This window comes from Dicentrarchus labrax, unplaced genomic scaffold (genome assembly GCF_905237075.1).
Source record: "Dicentrarchus labrax unplaced genomic scaffold, dlabrax2021, whole genome shotgun sequence".
NCBI lineage: Eukaryota > Metazoa > Chordata > Actinopteri > Moronidae > Dicentrarchus > Dicentrarchus labrax.
This window is the reverse complement of record NW_026136704.1, coordinates 33,439,368-33,463,868: the sequence shown is the minus strand read 5'-3', so window position 1 is coordinate 33,463,868 and position 24,501 is coordinate 33,439,368. Positions and strand designations below refer to the sequence as shown.

The window sequence follows — 24,501 nt, the reverse complement described above, 5'->3', positions numbered from 1 at the left end:
TGTAAGTACAGTGAACACTGCTGTAATACAAAGACTCAACGTCCCCCTTACTGAACAAACTGAGGAAGACCGAAGTTCTGCTGAAAGCTCCAGAACATCAGAGTGAGGGTCAGAATCAACGACTGCAGGAAAAGAACCAGATCTGATCTGTTAATGCTGCAATGACTTTAATCACAAAGTGAACCCAACAGACAGGTCTAAATCAGGACTGCAGGGTCCTGGAGGGTCCTGGAAGGTTCTGGAGGGTCCTGGAGGGTCCTGTGGGGTCCTGGAGGGTTCTGGAGGGTTCTGGAGGGTCCTGGAGGGTCCCGGAGGGTTCTGGAGGGTCCTGGAGGGTCCTGGAGGTTTTGGGGACAGTCAGGTGTATGTACGGTGACTGTCTGGAGGGTCGGGTCCTGGAGGGTGCAGGTTTTGGTCGAGGTGCTGGAGTAAAAGGAGTCGTCGCCGTCGTCTGACCCGGGTCGGTCCTGGTACGTCATGTCTGCTTCACTGACGGTGGGAAAACAGAGGTTTTAATCCTGAGGAACAGCAGGAATGAACGAATATGAATGAATAAATGTTCCACCTGCAGTCAGACTGAACTCCGCTGCTCTCGCTCTCCGCTCCGTCCTCTACTCTTGGCGTTCCCACTCGACTGTCTGAGTGTCGGTACGTTGCCGTGGAGATCGTCCTCTTCCTCAGTTTCCTGGCTCTGCGGTCGGTGACGAGGGTCGAGGTCAGAGCTGCAGGTCGCAGCTCGTCTTCACTGGAGTCACTGAGAGAAACAGTTCACATTTAAATCTGATAAATAATTACATGAATTCTGTTTTCTTGTCAGAAGATCTTTAAACTATTCACAATGAGGAGATCAACAGTTGGTGGAAGAGCTCCTTTACTTCAGTAAGGACGGAGATATACTTGTTTTATAGTTATAATCTGCATTATCCCAAATGTTTCCAACAATGTTCAAACTCAGTCGCCTGTCGATGGCGTCATATCCCCTTTGTGCCTGCGTCAGCGTTGTGGTTGTCTGCCAGAAGCTGTCATACATTGACTGTTGATCCAGTCTGAAGCCACATTGTTACCATCCACTGTTTAGATCTTGGTGCTTTTTAACTCTAGATTTGAACCGGATGAAGGATTTTAGTCATCGGACGTCTGGTCAGCATGGGAGAAGCAGTGATTGTTAAGGTGGAACTGCTTTATTCAGTGTGTTTAAGGTGGAACTGCTTTATTCAGTGTGTTTAGTGGTTTTAATCAGCGGGTCTGTTTGTGTTGGAGAGGAGGAGACCTCTGTGGATCATTGGGCTCCCGGTAGAAACCTCCTGAACCATGAACACTGAAGGAATCCTAACCGGGAGAAGCTGACTGCAATGACGCCAATGGTGGTGAAGACAACAACTCCCATGATCCCACACTGCTTCACCACCTCATCAAACTTCCTGTTTGGATGTCCGAGGCCCCCTAGTGGCAGAAAGTGTTTAACTACACGTGAGGACTGTCGGTTGTGAACGTAACTCTCCGATATTCCCTCACAAGTATTTTATATCTCCTGAAGCACAGTAAAGTAGTTTTCAGTTTATCTGTGATAAGTTCCTCCAGTATTATTACAAGTTATTATAGCGGACACTCACAGCTCTTCCTCGCCGTCTTCCTGGAAGGTCAAAGGTCGCACACAGACGACACACGTGTTTCCCAAACGGTGGAAACATGGCCGACAGTACAGGCCTGCAAAAACAAAAGAGACAGAAACAACAGGATGTGGACGGGGTCGGGAGGGTCGCCGAGGTCAGCCACTGAATCCACATATCACAATATTAAAATAACTGTAACTTTATTGATCCTTCCTGTCAGACGACAACCTGACCTTCGGCTCAGGGTAGTTTAAAAATGGTAATCCTGCTAATAATCCTCATATTTACTGAATGTCCCTGAACTACCAGTGATCAATCAATCAATCAATCAATAAGAAAATACATCAATAAGAAAATCTTTTTTCACATAAAAAGATCAAAATATATTTTACAAATCTATAATCTGTTTATTTCATAGATTAAACTGTTGAAGTCAAGTTTCAAACTGTTAATATATTTATAAAATTATAAAAAACAGTAAAAAGTATTAGTTGTGTAATTTTAATGTATTAGTGAGTTAACTGACAGATATGTTGTATAATGATGGAAGTAGAATAAATGTTGTTTATCAGTGTATAAGGTAAACTGTCCAAATACAGTTGTTATCAGTGTAAACAGCAATAATTACTGTAATCTCACAGATAATGACTTTTATTACACTTCTAGAACTTTTAACATTCACGTTAAAATAATAACAATCCAATAATAACAGCACTCTGCTGTAAATGTAAGTCTGATTATTGTATTATAGCAGAGTTCACCTGGATTTATAGATCATTGTTTACACTGTAAATATCTTTAACTGTTTGTGTTCCTGATCGGAGCTCGAGTCGCACATAAAAAATCATTTCAGGTTCAGAAACGTTCTGTCTGAGTCAGTGAGTCACTGGAGGGTTAACTGGCCTCAGGTCTGTTATCTGTGACTTCAGCTGAGTCAACAACAGGACACTCCCTCAGCACGCACACACACACACACACACACAGAGGCAGTGCTGCACTCATTTTAAGGGTTTTACACCTTTTTAAATATTTCCTCCCTCAGTCCACACTGGACTGTGACCAGTTAAAGGTGACCTGCTTCCTGGTTTCAGTGCACAAGATATCAGTGAGTCAACAACTCCAGGAACAGTAAAGGACAGACTCTGTACTCAAGTAAAAGTAATAAAGTACAAGCTCTGAAATGAGACTTTCAGAATGAAATGAGATATAAATGCCTCAAGTAAATCTTTCCTATAATCTATAATCAATACATCACACTACCTGAGCACTGTGGGACGTCACAGGCGGCCATGTTTTCCTCCCCCTGTCTCACCACCTCGCCGCAGGCCAGACAGCTGACTGAGGACAGACCCAGCAGGTGAGACAGGTGAGCACCTCCAGGTAACCTGAGACACAGACAGACAGACAGACAGACAGACAGACAGACAGACAGACAGACAGGCAGACAGACAGATTTATTTCAGAAGATACAAAAGCATACACAAGCTCCCTCGCTTCATCCTCCACTAAAACAACAGGAACAGTTCCTATCTACATCCAGAGTTTGTCCGTTCTGGGCTACTGTAGAAACATGGAGATTCAATATGGCGGACTCCGCCAGAAGAGGAGCCGCTGTAGATAAAGACACTCGACGGTAACAAAAACACAACGACTCTTATTATCAGCTGATTAAACACTAATGAAAACAAAGCTATTAATATTATATTACTGTGACACACTGGAGCTTTAATATGTAGTCAGCTTTTCAACATAGATTAGCCTAGCACGTAGCATATCTAAGTCAAAGGAGGAAGTTGGCAGAGGCTCAACTGTCATTGGAGCACGGAGCAAAAAGGGGCGGGACTTAGGAAAAGTGACAAAGTAACACCAACAACCAAACTTCAGAATTTTACAAATATATTGAAATGATAAAAAAACAGAAAGTCTGTCTCTGGAAGGTGTTTGTACCACAGCAGGAGAGTCTGAAGGCGGCTCTCTCCTCCTCCTCTTCCTCCTCCTCCTCCATCAGCCCACCTCCTGGCTGCAGACCTCATCAGGGCTTTCCCAACCGTCCTCCTCTGATCCAGGATCTGCTGCCGGAGGAACCGGATCCTCTCCTGAACAACAGGGACACACATCATCAGTTTTATGTTTCACTTTCTTTCTCCTGCACACATTCAGCCGAGGTCTTTATCTGCTCGTCTTACAGCGTGTTGTCTGACTGAAGGATAAAGGCCACAGCAGAGACAGGACAGATAAACGGACGTGTTGAAACAACAGAGCGAACCTGAACAGAGTGTGTCAGTGGCTGTTAGCCTGCGGCGGTTCCACAGTGACACCGCAGTGTATTTAGAGCAGAATAAAACAGGAACCTCGCCACTGATTAGCAGCCGGCAGCGGTGACGTACTGAGCAGGATCTCATATTCCAGATAAACACTGAACTGTCTGTCCCCCTTTGTCTCTGTGCTGTCCTCATCCTCAGTTTCTTTTGATGGGTGCCAAAAGGGCCAAGGAAAATTAAAGAAAGAGGAGTTAAAGAAGCCAGAAGGAAAATGGAACCTTTAAAGACTTCAGTAACAGACCAAAGTTCTGAACCCGCACTGACACTGACTCTTACACCCACCCTGTATATATACATTACATTAATGCACTCCCGTCTGCTGCACACTTTTTCTTTTCTTAACTTTATTTTATTTATATTTTAAAAGTACTTTCATTTTTCTGTGTGATTTGTATATTTTAAGCACCAGGACGAGAAATAAACATAATTCTGATTCTGATTTTGTGACTCTTTCAAGCAGAATTAAGGACTTGGCGTGCGAAGGCTTTAACTCTGAAAGACACAGGCGTCTCCACGTAGCACGCAGAAATAATTGATCTTTCAGCCTCTAAAACTCTCATTTCTGGAAGCTTGTGATGCTACAGTGACTTCCGGTTGACACAGCTGGTTGCTCCTTTGCTTGCTGCTTTCACTGTGCAGGTTCAGACCTGCCGCCCGTCTGCTGCTCTCAGACTCTCATTCTGCAGAGTCTTCAGATTCCTCTGTGCTCCGTGACCTTCCACCCACAGCAGCTGCTCTTCCTCTGTCTGTCTGTCTGTCTGTCTGTCTGTCTGTCTGTCTGTGATCTTTACAGTGAGAGCAGGGGGGCTCGCAGGAGGTGCCGTCAGGCTGCTACATGTCACTGATGGGTTGACATAACCTCTGTGTCTGTGGCCATTGTGCAAAACCCTCCAAAATAAAATACATGCGCAGGATTTACCAAGATACCAAAATAAAAGCGTCAGTAATCAATACACACATTATTAAAGCAATAATCAGACTAACAACGTCAGCTAAAGGCCGTCATGCTGTCAATACAGCGTCAGTATCAATAGAGGTCGGCATAATTCAGGTCGGCGTTGTAGTGACAGGTGACTGTTTTCAGTGACCAGCCTTCATTCAGCTCTGCCTCTTTGGGTCGTGTGTGTGTGTGTGTGTGTGTGTGTGTGTGTGTGTGTGTACCAGCTCTCTCTCTGGGTGATAGGAAGCACAGACGAGTCGTCTGCAGCGCCGCACGAATCCTCCGCTCAGAGAGACCAGCAGGGCCAGACCCAACAGGAACCCTGCAACACAAACCGGGACCTTTAAGACCAGTAGAGACGTCACAAGACCTCATTGTACTTTCACTTTACTAACAGAGTATTTGTGAGCGTAGTGTTCGTACTTTTACTTCAGGAGAGGATTTCAATACTTCCTGCTCTGCTGATGTCATATGATGATGTCATATCCTGTTACCTAGGAGGAAGCAGGTGACGTAGTTGGGCTCTGACGGCTGCAGCAGACACTTCCTGCTGACCACGGTGACGTTTCCTCCCTGCAGGACGTTGAACGAGGCCACCAGGTCTCTGAAGATATCCGAGGCGTAGCCCGAGCCGTTCACCTGCAGCGCCACCGTGACCGGAGCTGACGGGGAAGAGGTGTTACCGCGGTTACCGCCACTCTGACTGACATCATCACGGCTCTAATTGGCTTTAGGAGTGCTCGCCCTACCTCTGGCCACGACGTCCCCCTTCACCTGGTGGTGCACCTGGTCCAGCATCCAGAACACCAGGAAGTCCAGCGCCACCAGCAGGCCGCCCATCACCAGGTGCCTGAGGACCGAGACCACGCCCACCAACACCGCCCGCCGCTCTCGGGCCGTCAGCTGAAACGACACTGCGGGACAAAGACAGAAACTTTATTGACGAAACAGTCGTAGAGACACATCGTTCATTAGCCAATCAATCACCAGAGATTCAATAAGGTAGCTCATCATCGCTAGCTAACGACTGATGTACATTAGCTCGCTAGTTAGCAAACGTTACTGCTAACATTAGCTAACGCCAGCCAATGATTGATTAGCTAACTAGCTAGTGACTGATATGGTATTGATCGTATATGTGCTAATCTATGTTGAAAAGACAACCATATTCTGAACATGATAAGGTTTTGGATTTTTTTATAATTTGATTGTTGTTAATTTTATTATTAAGATTAATAATAAGAAGATTATTGTTATAATTTGATGCTATTAAATTCACAAAGATCTCAGTCAAATTAGAGCGACTGCTTTCACCCAAAAGGGGGCGGGGCCATGAAGACAGGTCTACTGACATGGTGTGATGTAGGTCTTGGCTTCTCTGCGTGTGATTGGCAGGACTGCGGCTCCGCCCCCTGAAGCCACCTGTTGGTCGAGCTCTTCAAACTGAGCGCTGATGTAGACGTTGTCAAAGTCGACCTCGCTGAGATACCTGCGTCTGTACCGCACCGCCCTGCACACACACACACACACACACACACACACACACACACACACAGACACACACAGACACACACACACACACACACACACACAGACACACACATACACACACAGACACACACATACACACACAGACACACACACACACACACAGACACACACACACACATACACACACACACACACACACACACACAGACACACACACACACACACAGACACACACACATACACACACACACACACACACACACACAGACACACACACACACACACACAGACACACACACACACACACACAGACACATACACACACACACACAGACACACACACACACACACAGACACACACACACACACACACACACACACACACACACACACACACACAGACACACACACACACACACACACACACAGACACACACACACACACACACACACACACACAGACACACACACACACACACAGACACACACACACACACACACACACACACACACACACACACAGACACACACACACACATACACACACACACACACACACACACACACACACACACACACACACACACACACACACACACACACACACACACACACACACACACACACACACACACACACACACACACACACACAGACACACAGACACACACACACACACACAGACAGACACACACACACACACACACACACACACAGACACACACACACACACACACACACACACACACATACATACACACACACACACACACACACACACACACACACACACACACACACACACACACATACATACACACACACACACACACACACACACACACACACACACACAGACACACACACACACACACACACACACACACACACACAGACAGACACACACACACACACACAGACACACACACACACACACACACACACACAGACAGACACACACACACACACACACTCACACAGACACACACACACATACACACACACACACACACACACACACACACACACACACACACACACACACAGACACACACACACACACACACAGACAGACACACACACACACACACACACACACAGACACACACACACACACACACACACACACACACACACACACACACACACACACACACACACACACACACACAGACTCACACACACACACACACACACACACACACACACACACAGACACACACAGTTACATTACACACACACACACAGACACACACATACACACACACACACACACACACACATACATTTTTTATTTTTACCTCTTGTTGGGCAAAAAATCAATACATGCTAATATTAGAACGCTAACATGATAACATTAGCATGTTGATTGAAAGGGTGTAAAAACTGAAGCATGCAGATGAGGTAAACTGAAGTGTGTAGATGAAGTAAACTAAAGCGTGTAGATGAGGTAAACTGAAGCATGTAGATGAGGTAAACTGAAGCGTGTATATGAAGTAAACTGAAGTGTGTAGATGAGGTAAACTGAAGAGTGTAGATGAGGTAAACTGAAGAGTGTAGATGAGGTAAACTGAAGAGTGTAGGTGAGGTAAACTGAAGCATGTAGATGAGGTAAACTGAAGCGTGTAGATGAAGTAAACTGAAGTGTGTATATTAAGTAAACTAAAGCGTACAGATGAGGTAAACTGAAGCGTGTAGATGAAGTAAACTGAAGTGTGTATATTAAGTAAACTAAAGCGTACAGATGAGGTAAACTGAAGCGTGTATATGAGGTAAACTGAAGCGTGAGTCCTGACCTCAGGAAGGAGCAGGCGAGAAGGATTAGGCCACCATACGTGAGCAGTTCTCGCAGCTTCTCAAACACCCGCAGCTCTGATGAAACCTCCTCCATGATGTCCTGAGACACCTGCTGCACAGAGTGGCTGCTGTTGGCGTCCAGGTCAAAGGTCATCGAGGCCGAGATATTGAACTCAAACTCTCGCTTCATTCGTTGAAACGCTGCAACGGTGGCTGTAGGAGGACAGACGGCTCAGCGGCAGGATCAAGGTTGTCAATGAACAATAAAGACAAGAACTTACGAGCTGCCAGACGTTTCTTCAGATGTTCGGCAATGTAGGACGGGATGAGGCAGAAGAGCTCGCCAGCTGAAACACAAGCTTTGAAAATTAGAACTGAATACTAATTGAAAATATATTTAGATGAATAATGTGACTGTAAGAAGCATTTTAATTATAAAATAATCCGTCAGTGATTTGTTTGGTCTACAACCAGGAAGTGGGTGTGTAAAATCAGTGCACAGGTCCTTTAAGGGATGTCATTGAACGCACCGCGGGCGAGGTTGCAGAGCGGCAGGAAACCGTCCACGATGTCACACAGGAAGTTGAACTCTCCCAGCAGGTCGGAGCAGTCGGCTTGAGCGTCTGCGAACACCTCCCGGCACTTCCTGTACGGAGAGCCCAGTTTGACGTTACACACGTCTCCGATGTCCACCAGGAAGTGGAGGACGTTCCTCAGGGTACGAGCTGCAGGGTCAGAGGTCAGAGGTGGATCACATGACTATGGGTTCCATATTTACTCAAAATATTTGCTTTTATTCATTTGTTGTGATTAAAGATTGTATTTTATTCAGTGAGAATGACTCCATGACCTCCTCAAGACCCTTAAACCTCAGTTTATCCTATTCAAGGACCCCTAAAACTTATTCAGTGCCTCTGAGAACCTTATTGAGAACCTTCTCAAGGTCCTTAGAACAACCCCATTACCACCTCAAGGAACATTGTCAAGGTCCTTGAGAACTTCCTGAAGAACTTTTAGAGACGGTAAAGAAAGTTGAGTGATGTTCAGGTTCTTCTTCGGCAGTGTCACTCACCAACATGGCGGACGCTGTCAGTCAGAGCGCCGAAGAGGTTCTGGACTCTTCCCGCCACTGAGAGAGCGTTACTGCTGATCTCTCTGATTCGGTCCAACACAGCTGAATAAACATCAACAAAATTACAGTTTCAGATTAATTTCATCAAAGTCAACACCTCACCACATTCAAAATCTCACTCTTACAGAAAAGGGGCGTGGCAGCTCTCTGCATCAGTTCCTGCGTCTGATTGGCTGCCAGCTCGGCTCCGCACAGCAGGCTGGCGGCGGCTCGCTCCGTGTTTTCTAGCGTGTTGGAGAGCGGGCCGGACAGCAGAACCGAGGCAAACAGGAAGAGGAGGAATTTCCTGCCGTGAGCTGAAACGCAAGAGTGAGTAGGAAGGACTGTGATTGGCCGGAGCAAGGACACGCCCACGCCAGAAGCCACTCCCTGATCAGGATAGTTTGTTTGACAGGTGATTGACGACATTCACAAACTGACCTGAGCACAGCGAGGGCAGCATAACCATGACGTCGGCCCGGATGCCGGCTGAGAGGCCCGTGCCGAAGGCTGCCAGCACGGCCACCGCCAGCGTGGTGTACACGCACAACCACAGCGGCTGTTTCTGAAGGAAGAGAGCTGTGACTCCGTACAGAGACGCCAACAGCAGCCCGAAAACAAACGCTACGAGGCTCCGCCCCTCCTTTGACAGGTGGCCTTTAACCTGCCTCCAGCCGCTGCTGCGGCGAGAGCGTCCTGCCGACCTGATGATGCAAAGATGACATTAGAATAGAGTTTAAAATCCTCCTCCTCACCTATAAAGCTCTTCATGGTCAGGCCCCTTCATATCTTAAAGAGCTCATAGTACCCTATTACCCCTCTAGAACACTACGTTCTCTGAATGCTGGGCTACTTGTGGTTCCTATAGTCTCTAAAAGTAGAACAGGAGCCAGAGCCTTCAGTTACCAAGCTCCTCTCCTGTGGAACCAGCTTCCAGTTGTGGTTCGGGAGGCAGACACCCTCACCACATTCAAGAGTAGGCTTAAGACATTCCTCTTTGATAAAGCTTATAGTTAGGGCTGGATCGGTGGTCCTGAACCATCCCTTAGTTATGCTGCTATAGGCCTAGACTATCGGGGGATTTCCCATGGTGCACTGAGCTACTCTCTTCCTCTCTCTTTCTGCACTCATTCATGTTCCATTAATGCATGTTACTAACTTCACTTCTTCCCCGGAGTTCTTGTGCTTTTCGTCTCACAGGTTCTTGTCGATCCTGGTGGAGCCTCCTGCCATGGTCCTGCTTGACTGCCATTGCCAATACTGTTGTTGCTGTGCACCTGTCTGTCTGTCTGTCTCTCTGTCTCTCTCTCTCTCTCTGTCTCTCTCTCTCTCTGTCTCTCTCTTTCTCTCTGTCTCTCTCTCTCTCTCTCTCTCTCTCTCTCTCTCTCTCTCTCTCTCTCTCTCTCTCTCCAACTGGTCGAGGCAGACGACCACCCACCTAGAGCCGGAGGATCTGTCCTAGGTTTCTGCCTTTTAACAGGCAGTGTTTCCTTGCCCTTGTCTCCAAGGTCTTGCTCATGGTGGTACTGTTGGGTCTCTGTAATTAATGTTAAAGAGTTCGGTCTAGACCTGCTCTATTTGAAAAGTGTCCTGAGATAACTTCTGTTATGAATTGGAGCTATACAAATAAAATTGAATTGAATTGAATTGAATTAACACGGAGTTAAAGTTAGAAACCAAGTTAGCTAGCAAGTTACATCTTAAAGCTAATGTTAGGAAATGCTAGCTAACTAGCTAATCTACCTCAATCATTAACTAGCGAGTTACACCTGAAACCTGATTCGTTTTGCTAACATTAGCTAACCCTAACCCTAACTTAAGATGTGACTATATATATATATGTCATCTTTTCAACATAGATTAGCCTAGCACATAGCATATCTAAGTACAGGAAGACCCACCCATCTATCTCTCCCTCTGATTGGCCTATCCTGACATTCTTACCCTAATCCTAACCAATCCTTCTCCTCATGCTTAAACCTAACCAACCAAACCAATGATAGCAATGAGTGCTAGCCAATCAGAGGCACAGAAAGGAGGGTCGGGACTTTGCCCCCCTGCTAGCTAATAGCTGTGTGAACTCACCTGTTCAGGACTCCTCTGACAGCCTGTGTGACTCCGCCCTTCTTCACCTGGACTTTAACATCAGTTTCCATCCGGTGTCTCGTCCTTTTCTCACTCTTCATCCTTTCTTTTTTGTGTCTGTGTCTGTTTTTTCCTGTCTCCATGGAGACCAGAGACAGCTGATGTCACCGAAGCTTCCAAAAGCTCCAACTGACTCCAACTGTTCAACAGCTTCAGGCTGTTCAGAGACAGGTTGAACGCATCATGACTCACCTGCACTCACCTCCAGCTCCTCACAGCAGTAAGTTCCCAGACTGTTACTGGACTGACTGTGCTTCTGAAGCTAAGCTTACGCTAGCAACTGTGTGTTTCAGCTGTGGAGAGGATCAGTTTGACCGTGCTGCCTCCTGCCGTCCATCGATTCCTCTTCAGCCAATCAGAAGAGCCTCAGGTGGCTCACCTGGTCCTCAGGGCGCTGTTTGGAGCAGTGAGTGGGACAGGTATGGAAGATCAATGAGTAACAGTAACAAACAGTTCTTCACTAACAGACTGTTAGCCTTAACCTTTAGCATTGTTAGCATTCTCCATTGTTGTTTTTTTAAATTGTTTTGTTTTAAAATGTTTATTTATTTTTGTTTTAACTTTAAAGAAATTGTTTCTAATGTTCTAAAATGTTTAATGTTTTATTTTATTTTTGAATGTTTATTTTAAGATTTCTTTCTTTCTTCTTTCTCTTTTTATTTCGAACATGTGCGAGTAACACAACAAAGTAAACTGACAAACAAACAAATCCACTGAAAATAGTCCAAACAACAATATCAATAGTCAAAACAAAAGTAATAATGTGAACCCACATGTCCAAAAAGGACTAGGATGAAGCATATGCTTATTTAAACCTACCCCTTCTCCACTACCCAATTAACACTCTTTCTCCCCAACATAAATAGATCAAATAAACAAATACATAAATCATTTATGAAAACAGCCGATTGTTAAAGCCCTTCTTTCTCCCTGTACCTTGTTAAAACCATGTGTTTGTACTGCTTTTTAAACTGGATCCTGCTTGGACATTACTCCACAAACTGAAAGACAAAAACTTTTTAATGTTGTACATGGCCGCTGATGTTTAAAGTTGAACTCACCCCTCAGATTATAACTCTGTAAAAAAACACAATGTTTGAATATTTCCAGGAAGTCGATTGTTTATTGCTTTGTACATGATTTGTGCAGTTTGGAAATTAACCAGGTCAGTGACTTTTAATGTTTTTGATTTTAAGAATAGTGAATTTGTGTGGTCTCTATAACCAGTATTATGAATTATTATGGCTCTTTTCTGTAGTATGGATAGAGATTGTATTGTACATTTGTAAGTATTGCCCCCAACCTCTGCACAGTATAGTAAATATGGTAAAGTCAGTGAACAGTAGAGAATGTGGAGAGATTTTAAAATGTATTAGTTTATTAATTTTATTATTTTTTTATTTTATCTTATTTCAAATTAAAATGTTACTTAATTTCTTCTTTTCATATAGTTTTTATTATTTTATTGTATTATTTTTATTTATCATAAAAGGATTTTTTTTTACCATGATAGGAAAGAGACTTATACATAACCGTCCATGTGCTTCCTGTTGTCCTCAGTTCTCTTCCTGGGACTCTGCCACACCCTCCCACTGACCTTTGACCTCCAGCTGGCAGCAGGAGGAGTGTTTGTGGGTGAGTCGCTCTCTCTCACACACACACACACACACACACACACACACACACACACACAAATGTTCACGCACACATTTGTTTCCAGCTTTGTGCGCTGTGGGCGGAGCCTTGTCCTCGTCCTCCAGATGTTCCGTCCTCCTGATGTTTCCCAGCATGCTCGGCTCCCGCGGTCGAGCGTACCTGATGCTGCTCATCCTGTCTTTGCTCTGGAGAGGTGAACACACACACACACACACACACACACACACTCACTGGTGGAATATTATATTATTAGGTCATTAACCACAGACAGTGGATGTGTTGCTGTGATTGTGTTGCAGGACCGGTTTCTAACATCCAGCGTAACGCAGAGACGGCCGCGCTGTCTCTGAGCTGTAACCTCGACCTGCAGGTTCATCACAGCAAGCTACTGTGGAGAGACGCCATCAGACCGTTCATACTCATCACACAGGAGCTCATGGTGAGACAGACGGAGGGAGCTAACGGCTCTGTGTTCTTAGGCTACGTTCACAAAGCAGGGCTTAGCGCTCAGTTGACCTTTCCTAAGCCCCGCCCCTTTTTGCTTTTTGCTCCAATAACAGTTGAACAAGCCTCGGTCAACATACTCCTTTCCTGTACTTAGATATGCTATGTGCTAGGCTAATCTATGGGGTCATCAAACCATCAAAAAAGTTATTTTTAAGGAGTTTAAGCATTCAGGGTCAGAGGTCATTTGTCCATCTGTTGTTTCTGGTTCAGGATGATGAAGCAAAGTTTCAGTCGGAGTCTCTGAGCGTCAGCAGGAACTTTCAGAACATCAGAGACGAGGTCGTCCTACAGTACGGATACGACCGATTCAAACCTAAACACACCGGTAACAGCACACAGGAGCAGTTCACCACCAAGACCATGATGCAGTGTGACAGTGAGTGAGGTGACGTCTTAAACATTAATTAGGGTTTTAAAACTGACGTAACAGTTAATGAGTGTGTGCGTTATCCAGGTGTGGTGGATGGCGGCGTGCAGCGATGTGCTGATTGGTTCGGCCTCAGGTGGGCGGAGTGTATGGAGGCTATCCCTGTCCCCGTTATCAACCACATCCTCTGTGTCTCCATGAAGTTCCACTTCCTGTGTGATGTCATGAGAGGTGAAAGGTCACACTGGCCAGGGTCATAATGTAGTGCTACAGTTATAGGTTTCCCTAGCAACAAGTAAAAACCAAGTTTCTTCCAACCTAATACTTGTTTCCTTTGTGGTCTGATGAACAGTAAATCTGTCAAATTCAGTGGCCCATATCCCTTAAAGTTATAAAACTGTGTTTTTGTACAGTAAGGCCTGTAGACCACCTTCTTGTTTTTCTGCAACAAGTGATGTAATAATATTACCAAAATATAGTAAGTAATATATTACTTTTATAACATCTTACCTGTAAAGTTTCAGCATAAGTTAACAGGTTTACTCTGTATATGCTGGCGACAAGTGGCAGCTGTCGTTAAAACAAGACTGAAATTTTGCTCTTATCGTATGTGACAGTGGAACACAGCGAGATACAATTTTACCTTAACAGGAAGGCACAGACATGGCAGAGCATTGGCACAGATTGGATGTATCAGCTAACTTCAGTTTTAATTTAAGGCTAGGGTATAAAGTTATGACTACGCTAATTTAGCTACATTTAGCTATCAACAATAACAGTATGTAGTAGGTATCAAAGAGGATTGCCACAGATTTCCATCTGAAGACCTTAAAACATGAGTGGCATAACATCAGCCAATATGCAGACGATACTCTGTTGTATATCTCTGATTGTACTCCCATTGACAACTTCATTGCATCCATCTGTTACATAAATCCATGGTTGGACTGTCTCAAAGTCACTTCAGTGTCATTGATAATGACCTAAACTTTGAGAGTTACAGTAATAAAGTGATCATGTTAAACATTTTAGACCCTCAATACGCCTTAAATGATTTATCTCTAATCAGTGATTAGGATTGGCCCGGTGTATCATGGCCTTGACTTCTTCTTTTTCTTTTCCTCCTCTTCCTCTGTCAGTGATGACTCCGTGGTGCAGAGAACAGATCCCTGTAGAAGGAAACTTCGGTCAGCTGTTTGATCAGCTCAACCTTTCAGTCTCTCAGCTCTCAGGAGAGTTCAGAACCGAACTCATCTTGAAGGTCTCCACCTTACTTTTAACACCACCCTCAGGACAAATTCTCTGTTAAGTGTCCAGTTAAATAAATCTTTGCATCCTGGCCTCCTGCAGGAGCAGCAGCAGCAGTCGGTGTTGGGCGGAGCTCTGTTGGATCAGGAGTTCACTGAGGCTGTTAGAGGATCCTTCCAGAAACTGACCATGACTATGAAGCAGCTGCTGAACATCATGCAGCTTCTGCTGTCCTTTACCTTCATCACCATCTTCACACAGTAAGATCTCTGACATCAGCTCTCTGCTGCTCTTTCTGCTGAGTAACAGACAAACATCGCCTCCTCTTCATCCTCCTCTTCTTCCTCCTTTTCCTCCTCAGGGCGTTCAGTTACCTTAGAAAGTACAGGCAGGACGTCCGATTCGACAATATCTATATCACCACCTACTTCAGACAGATCGATGCCCGCAGGAGGAGAGCGGTAACAACATTATCATCTTCATCATCTCTGCTACAGTTTGATTTAACTTCAGTAAAACCACATGGCCTGGAATTACCTCATTTTAAGGCAAGGCCACTTTGGTCTTTAATTAATACAAATGTATTGGGGCACCATGGCCAAAACTACCCAGTACATTATTATTAAAAAAACAAAAAAACATCAAAAACAATAGTAAAACAGGGATAATTTCACTGACTACTTTACACTAGGGTTGCCCCCGACTAAAGGTTCCCCTAGTTGACTAGCAAAAGCACGTTTCTGATATTATGGAATTATTGATTATTAAAAGAGTCGTTCAACTTTAGGACATTTTTTGAACATCCAATTTCAACGAGGCACGGCATAAAACAGCATCAAAGCTGAGCACAAACCATTTGTCCTCTCGTGTGTTGTTGTCTGGTGTGTTTAGGGGAAGCGCTGTCTGCTGCCTCTGAAACAATCAGAGGAGAAGAAGTTCATCAACCCCTGGAGTCTAAAAATCCACCCCGAAGAGCTCAAACAAGTGGTGGGTTCACCTGTAACACTAATAATAATGTCCATTAGAGAGTGTTCACGTTCAGACTGACGGATATGTTTTAAACTTCCAAATGACATAAAGATTTGAGAACCTGATTAGTAGACAATAGTTTAACTCTTCTCAATGATTGTAACATTTGTGTGTGTGTGTGTGTGTGTGTTTGTGTGTGTGTGTGTGTGTGTGTGTGTGTATGTGTTTGTGTGTGTGTGTGTGTGTGTGATAGACTTCAGGTGTTTTTCAGGTGCTGTCTGCCTTTCTGCTGTCTGTCATCCTGCTGAGTGTCGATTTCTCTCTGTTCCACGTTTTGGACATCGTCAGCAGACACACCTTCACCCAGTTCAACCTGACCAGTAAACACACAAAGACACACACACACACACTCCAGTGTGAAGCCACATTGTTACCATCCACTGTTTAGATCTTGGTGCTTTTTAACTCTAGATTTGAACCGGATGAAGGATTCTAGTCATCAGACGTCTGGATCTTAAGTTATCAGAGAAACAAGCTGAGCTAATGTTAGCAGCAGCTAAGCTGAGTATCATCTGCGTATAAAGATATCGCTGATGATTATTTCCATTTTAACACTTTGAAATAGGGCAATAAAATATTGCTGCAGGAACGAGTCCTAAAAACCGGATCTGAGTTAGCATTTTAGCCCTTCTGGTTCTTTCTCCTGTATTCAGTGTGTTTTTGGTTAGATGTCTGAAATAAAGTCTGTGGTTAACATTTTTTGTTCTACGACATAAAAACTGCCTATATGTTGAAGTTTTGACTTGTCTTAAAAAAGTTGGTTGCTAACTTTGTCTGTGAAATTAAAACATGGAGACTGATCTACTCACTACTCTGCCTTGACTTCATCAGTGTTTAAAGCTACATTAGCTGTTCCCATTAGTGTTTAAAGCCATATTAGTTCTTGCAAACTATCTAACTCAAACTTTACAACTTGTAGGTTTTAATTACAAGATTTAATTACGAGTTTGAAGTTTAGTGGTGGTAGAGTCATGTGACTGTGGTGGTTTGTTTGTAGCATAACGTAATCCAACTTCCAATGGAACAATCCCATTGGTTGTTTGTGGAAGTAACCAGAGTGATGCTAACTTCAGGGTTCGACTACAAAAATAAGTCATTCCCTCCGCACTCTGTATCTTTAAGATGGAACTCCAGCTTTACAGGGCTTCTGGGTAATGAAGTCCTCTCTTTAGGGAGTCACCAGGTGGACATCAGAGTGGAAGGAGACTCCATGATGGCCCGCCTCCTGAGGAAGACGGTTTCAGCCTTCAACAGCTCATCCACCCTCAACATCCAAACCGACAACCAGGGTACATCAAAGGTCACACAATGACTCAGTCAGTTAGGCTATAATCTCTATGTTAATAATAATTAAATGCAGTTTTGTGGTATTTGTCTAAACCACTATGCCACCTTAACTTAACATCTAACCTAAAAACGCTACTGCCCACCAGACTCCATTCATAAAACCAGTAATTTTACCTCACAGATCATGGTAACTTCATTCAGAGTGGACAGAAACAGAATAAAAGCGTCTCTGTTAGTGTTTCCAACAATCACCAACTCTGCTTTGGTGGCAATAAATCCTTAATTCACCGACGTAGATGATAAAAACAGCAGTTTCAGTCGAAGCAGACCGGCTATAGAAACAAACGATACAACACAGGCAGAGGGAGAGAGACACCATGTGACTCTGTATATAGAGAGTATAATGTTTAATATCTCATATAAAACCTTTAAATATATTTTACTGTTAATTCTGTTGTAGGATTTTGAATATACTTCTTCCACCACCGATAATACCGCAACCTCTCTCTCTCTCTCCCCCCCCCCTCAGTGTGTGTGTCTCCCCCCTCCTCACTCTCTGTAGGAGTGTATGTGAGCTGTGTGTGTTGTGTCCTCTTGATGGCGCTCTTCAGCTGCCTGCAGGTTTACACCAACCGCCTCCGACGGGTCATCGCTGCCTTCTACTACCCCAAGGTACACACACACACACACACACACTGCAGCTCCTAGAAATCCTCAGAGATCCTTCGAGGGCTTTAAAGGAGCAGTTCACCCAAAATACACAAAGACTTCTATTCCTGCTGTAGTGACAAACTGCATAATATTATATATTATATTATATAATATTATATAATACATTAAATAATATTATATATTATATTATATAATATATAATATTATATAATATAATTATTGCACCCATTTATTCATTTGTTTCTAATAAATAAAAAGTTAATGTAGCACATACTTACTCAACTTTTAATACAAACAATTGGCCAAAAGTGTATTAATGATAATGTTTAGGTGACTGAACTGTGCAAATATCTGTGCATGCACGTACAGGTCAGAACATGCAGCTGTGTGTGACTGTTTTCATAGTAATAGTAATGTACTGATATTAATGACAATAAAGTTTAACTGGAAAACAGCAGTTTGTAGTCATACTGCAGTAATAACTAAATATAATAATCACTTTAATAATAATAACTTATTAATAATAACTTTATTTGTACAGCAGTAGTGCAGAGCAGGATGATAAAACATGTTCCAAAAAAAGACGTAAGATCAGAACAATTAAATAAAACAATACGACGGTAAAACAGATTCAAACACAGTCGTAAAAGTAAAATATCATATGATTCACTGCCACTAGATGTCGCACTAGAGCAGCAGCATCTCAGACCAAAACCATGGCTGCTACTGCCCACCAGACTTCATTCATAAAACCAGTATCTCACAGATAATCAGTCCTTCAGCATGAACAGAAACGGAATAAAAAGCGCCTGTTAGTGTTTCCAATAATCACCAACTCTGGTTTGGTGGAAATAAATCCTTAATTCACCGACGTAGACTATGGAAACAAACCACAGAGAGGCTGCGATACAACACAGGCAGAAGGAGAGAGACACCATGTGACTCTGTGTCTTTATATAGAGAACATAATGTTTAATGTCTCATATAAAACCTTTAACAGAAACCTGCCTCATCTGCAGTAACAACAGCATTTATAGAGTTTTATAATACTGATAAAGAAGCAAATTGTTCAATCTCATTCGCACACACACACACACACTGTGAGCTGCAGCAGATCTGATCTGAGAGCAGATTATTGTAAGAGCATTAAAACAGAGCATTGCTGACTGTGGTAGAGAGACAGTGACTCACACCCACACAGAGAGAGAGAGAGAGAGAGAGAGAGAGAGAGAGAATAATGAATGATTTAAGGTGGCAGGGTCCGCCACACGATATGGATGGATTGTGAATGTGAACTGAGAATTAATTGCCCTCAGGATGAACTGTAATAACTTTATTGATCTCTTCCTCTAGCGCCACCATCAGGTCGACATTTTAATGTGTCGATATTTTGGTTAAAATGTAAATCCCTGCAGAACTAATGACGTTACCATCAGCCTCAGCTGCTGCTCATCAGAACATGTTGGCACTGATTGATGATAAACATTATATCTGCTGTCTGTCTGTCTGTCTGTCTGTCTGTCTGTCTGTCCGCCAGAGGGAGACGAAGAGAGTCTTGTTTCTCTACAGTCTGCAGATACAGAGACGGATTTCGTCCACTGACAGGAAACGCATCATCACCCGGGGACGCAGGAGCAACATGGTGAGAGACTCCGAACCCCCCCCAGGAGGAGCCAGGTGGTCGAAGCGCGTAATTACAGCGATGGCGTCCATCATGTGACGCGCACAGTAGACATCTCTTTTACCTTGTAACCATCTTCAAAATGTGGTTCAGGATAGATTAGCTTAGCATATAGCATATTTAAGCACAGGAAAGGAGGAAGCTGATCGCTGTTTGTTCAACCGTGATTGGAGCGCAGGGGAAAGGGGCGGGGCTTATGAAGGGTCAATTATTAGACAGATAAATGCTTAAAGTGTGAATGTTAAAGTTTGACTGTGTTGAATCTCCTGCAGGTGTTTGAGTGTCCGAGCAGCTGTGGACGTCGTCTTTGTCGTCATCACCAACAGGAAGCGTCGGATTCTGAGGAGACGCACTACGACCACGGCTAGACCCGGACAGGAAGTTGTCGCTTTCTAATGTGTATAAGAATAAAGATTCTGCTGCTTCTCTCTGTAACTATGTCATTAAACTGAAGCTAACAGCGCCACCAGAGTGTGTGTGTGTGTGTGTGTGTGTGTGTGTGTGCGTGTGTGTGTGTGTGAAGGGCAGTTAGCTAGTGGAGGCGCTGCTGTTGGAGACGGACAGTGACAGACGACTGGCTGTCAGTAAGTAACGCACACACTCTGTGGTTGCACCCCGGGGCTAACGTTAGCTGCACAAGCTAACTAGCTAACAACAGCTAACATTACTGTTGGCGACAGTTAGCTTCTTTTAGCAACAAGTCCATCTGGAAACTCCATAAATCAATACAGTACGGCTGATGAGCCCCATTTGGTTGCTAACGCTAACCGCAACTACATTAGTAGTTAAAACATCCAGTTGCACCCAAATCACTGATAAAGTTGTGTTGTTGTACAGTAATCAATAAAGTTTGTGTTTTTGTACAGTAATCAATAAAGGTTGTGTTTTTCTTTGGTTATTTCCTGTTTTATTTTAAAATCTTGTTTTGATTTACTTCCTCCCTTATTGTCTATTGTGTGTATTTAGTCTTTGTTTTCTTGCTTCTGTGTCGGTTCATTCGGTCTTGTCACTGGATACTTTTGCATTATTGGGTTTTCTGACTTAACTTTTAATACAATGTTTCCTGAGTTGTAACAGAGTCCTGCTGTTAGCTAGCTACAAAGGAGTAAGATGCACTCTCAACTTAACATTGGCAAACTGAATTTTATTTATAGATAAGAATTGAACAATAATAATAACAATTAAAGCTGCAAATCAAAATTCAACGCTACGCCACTGACACAGCAAATAACTTGATAACAATATTTTTTCATTGTGAACGTCTTCAGTACTGTACAGTACTGACCAATTCTCTAGGAGAAGTTTGTTAAAATACAAAGCGTGCAAATCGCCAAAAATGACAGAATCCAACTTATATTCATCCAATATCAATTTCAGGCTTAAATGAACAAGTTCAGGTTGAAGCCCCGCCCATTTTTGAGTACAGTATGAATACAGATAGTTTACAGTTTTATAACCCTAACCCAGAATACTTTCAATGTTTTTTTCACTAGCATTGCTGTACAACTACCAAGGTCTAAAAACTGAACTTGCTAGAAGACTTTGATGCCTAAAGCATCAAAATAAGTTGTTTTTTTCTAAATTCGGCGCCGTTCGACGAATGCATGCTGGGATAGGCCTCAGCTTCCCTGCTGAGTAGACCAAACATGGCTATAAGTTTGGCTCAAGCGTTAATTTTTTTTTTTAAATGTGGGAGGAAACCGAAGCTACTCGGGGAAAACCCACGCCAACACAATGAGCACTCTGTACTCCTCACAGCAAAAGGGGGTCAAAGGCTGGAATTGAACCTTCACCTTATAGCTGCAAGGCCACAGTGTTACACTGAGGCACCTGTGTGGCCCTATGATACCTGATGTCCTGTGAGCGATCCACCAGACAGTTCTTCTCTTAACTGAGATACATTTTTTTCATTATACTTAAAATGTGGGCGAACCGAAGCCTCTCGGAGTAAACCCTGTGTCATCCCAGATTACAGAAGATTACTCTTTGCGTCCGAAGCAAGCAGCGAACGGCTTGGCCACGGTCTTGAAGAGACATGAAAAGAGTCTTTTCACGCCGATCTTCTTCTGCGGCGTCACCAGATACTTTGTTAGTGTCTCAGTTATGCATTTGTAAACAGATGCATCCCGGGACAGCAGGCACATCTTCAAGATCTCTGCATCACCAGTCAGCTTGCACAACTCCTTGTGCACCGCCTTGGCGACCTTCTTGATGTGCGGGCCACTTGGCTTTACAGCGAACTCAGAACCTGTGATCTGTTCCAGGAATGTCTCTGCCAGTGACTTGTTGACTGCCTCGATGTCACTGCAAGTCAGATGAAGGTGTATCGGACTTTTCATTATGTTCTGAATCAGTGCAATGACCATAAGCCTGCATCTGGTATCGTCCCACTGATAGGCTGCTGGTGCTGCAGTCTCAACCGCAGCTTCATCACTGACCGGTGACTTGGCGGATTGAACGGGGGTGGAAGGTGATTGTTCTTCAACCACCAGGGTGTCACCAGTCTTAGCTCCCACCGGTGTCTTTTTGATGGACCTAACGGGGGTGGAAGGTGATTCTTCTTCAACCACCAGGGTGTCACCAGTCTTAGCTCCCACCGGTGACTTTTTGACGGACCTAACGGGGGTGGAAGGTGATTCTTCTTCAACCACCAGGGTGTCACCAGTCTTAGCTCCCACCGGTGACTTTTTGACGGACCTAACGGGGGGTGGAAGGTGATTGTTCTTCAACCACCAGGGTGTCACCAGTCTTAGCTCCCACTGGTGACTTTTTGACGGACCCAACGGGGGTGGAAGGTGATTGTTCTTCAACCACCAGGCTGTCAACAGTCTTTGCTCCCACCGGTGACTGTTTGACAGACCTAACAGGGGTGGAAGGTGATTCTTCTTCAACCACCAGGGTGTCACCAGTCTTAGCTCCCACCGGTGACTTTTTGACGGACCTAACGGGGGTGGAAGGTGATTGTTCTTCAACCACCAGGCTGTCAACAGTCTTAGCTCCCACCGGTGACTTTTTGATGGACCTAACGGGGGTGGAAGGTGATTCTACGTCAACAACCAGGGTGTCACCAGTCTTAGCTCCCACCGGTGACTTTTTAACGGACCTAACGGGGGTGGAAGGTGATTGTTCTTCAACCACCAGGGTGTCACCAGTCTTAGCTCCCACCGGTGACTTTTTGACGGACCTAACGGGGGTGGAAGGTGATTGTTCTTCAACCACCAGGGTGTCACCAGTCTTAGCTCCCATTGGTGACTTGAGGGAGCGAACGGGGGTGGAAGGTGGTTTTGTTTCAACTTCCACAGGTGTCACACAGCAACTTCCTACAGGTGTCACACAGCCACTTCCTATGACTGAGGGGGTCTCAGCTAGTGATGTCTGACAGACCACTTCCCTGATCTTTTTCATGACCAGAGTTGCATGGTCCTTCCTACGTTTGTGGCGTATCAGCTGCATGTTAAGCCATCGCCTTATCTGTCCCATGAAGGTTTCCACTTCGGCCTGTATTTGAAGGCGGAAGTCCACCATGGGAGCCTCTGGCTGTAGGTGTTCAGAAACTAAATCACCAAGCTCTAAGGCGGCTGTGTTGTCCTGATCGCTGCCAACTGAATTGATTATTTCGTCAGGGATCTCATCTGCTCTCATCCTCCTTAGATCCTTTTCAGTCAATGAGATGATGCTCCTAACTACGTCATCAGCCTCCTCCATCAGCTGGCTTAGAGAAGACTGTTCTCCTGGGAGGCAATTATATTTACGCCTCAGTTTTGCCATGAGGCCGAGTAGTGACCCCATTGCAAAACGCTGAGCATAAAAATCCTTAAGTTTGGCTGCCACTGTTTTCCAGTGGGACGTCTGTTTGGTTATGGCCAGCGATTCAGGCAGTGAACCTTCTGAATTGAGTTTCAACTCCTCAGTTATCTCAACGACAATTGCAGAAGCCACTTCATCCATGTCGTAGGAGGATTCAAACTCGAACATTTCGCCATCTTCCTCTGAAACCTGGACGAAGTAATCAATTGGTTTGATTATCTTGGCCCTGTCTTGTACGATGATTTTTACAGCTTCTGTCACTTTGTCCACGAAGCTCTTCGGAGACTCTGTTTCGGTCTCATCAAGAGAAGGAACAACGGGGGTGCAGCAGGACTCCTCCGTTCCAACCAGCATTGGGTCCTCCACTGGCAAGTTGTCCAGTGTTATCTGGCTTTCCGCTGCCTCCGTTGTCAGGCTTTGCTGATGTTTCTCTATGGCACACTTCTTCAAGATCCTGGCCACATGTCGGACCATGGTCTTTAGTCTCTGAGTGAAGGAAGGTGAGATGAGAGGTCTGCTCCCCTCATCACCTCCACTACTCTCAGAGCTTTTGGAGACCATATTGACTCTGTCTGTGACCTCTGTAATCACAGCGTCCGTTAGCTTCCCTGCGCTTCGGGAACTGATGTCTGGGACACCGGTGGCCTCCGATAAGGCCAGAGAGATGAAGTCTCCCAGACACCCGCGGACGTTGTCTTCAGATACACTGCTCTTCTGTGATCTGGCTGATCCAGGAGAGCTTTTGGAGGATTTTGGAGTGTCTTTCCCCTTAAGTTGCCTCTCTCTAAACACCCCATATATGTGGATGAATATCGTATTCACGATATCC

General features: G+C 44.5%; 2 protein-coding genes across 2 annotated transcripts; one reads left to right on the top strand and one right to left on the bottom strand.

Moving 5' to 3' along the window:
- Window positions 1-150: 150 nt before the first annotated feature.
- On the bottom strand, window positions 151-11,459 carry dcst2 (DC-STAMP domain containing 2). Its single transcript, XM_051397344.1, has 16 exons — window positions 11,359-11,459; window positions 9,715-9,977; window positions 9,420-9,590; window positions 9,235-9,336; window positions 8,693-8,887; window positions 8,444-8,509; window positions 8,162-8,375; window positions 6,227-6,384; window positions 5,624-5,788; window positions 5,369-5,536; window positions 5,096-5,196; window positions 3,561-3,709; window positions 2,874-2,998; window positions 1,614-1,707; window positions 566-754; window positions 151-489 (listed from the first exon to the last, which is right to left on the bottom strand). The coding sequence occupies exons 1-16, from the start codon at window positions 11,457-11,459 to the stop codon at window positions 198-200; spliced, it is 2,553 nt and encodes an 850-aa protein (XP_051253304.1). The 3' UTR covers window positions 151-197.
- On the top strand, window positions 11,378-20,721 carry dcst1 (DC-STAMP domain containing 1). Its single transcript, XM_051399343.1, has 16 exons — window positions 11,378-11,638; window positions 11,712-11,837; window positions 12,979-13,053; window positions 13,139-13,267; window positions 13,374-13,513; window positions 13,792-13,957; window positions 14,036-14,179; window positions 15,088-15,209; window positions 15,299-15,456; window positions 15,558-15,657; window positions 16,088-16,183; window positions 16,419-16,545; window positions 17,398-17,514; window positions 18,042-18,184; window positions 19,722-19,826; window positions 20,138-20,721. Exons 1-16 carry the CDS (start codon window positions 11,602-11,604, stop codon window positions 20,231-20,233), a joined length of 1,881 nt encoding a protein of 626 aa, XP_051255303.1. The 5' UTR covers window positions 11,378-11,601; the 3' UTR covers window positions 20,234-20,721.
- Window positions 20,722-24,501: the final 3,780 nt, after the last annotated feature.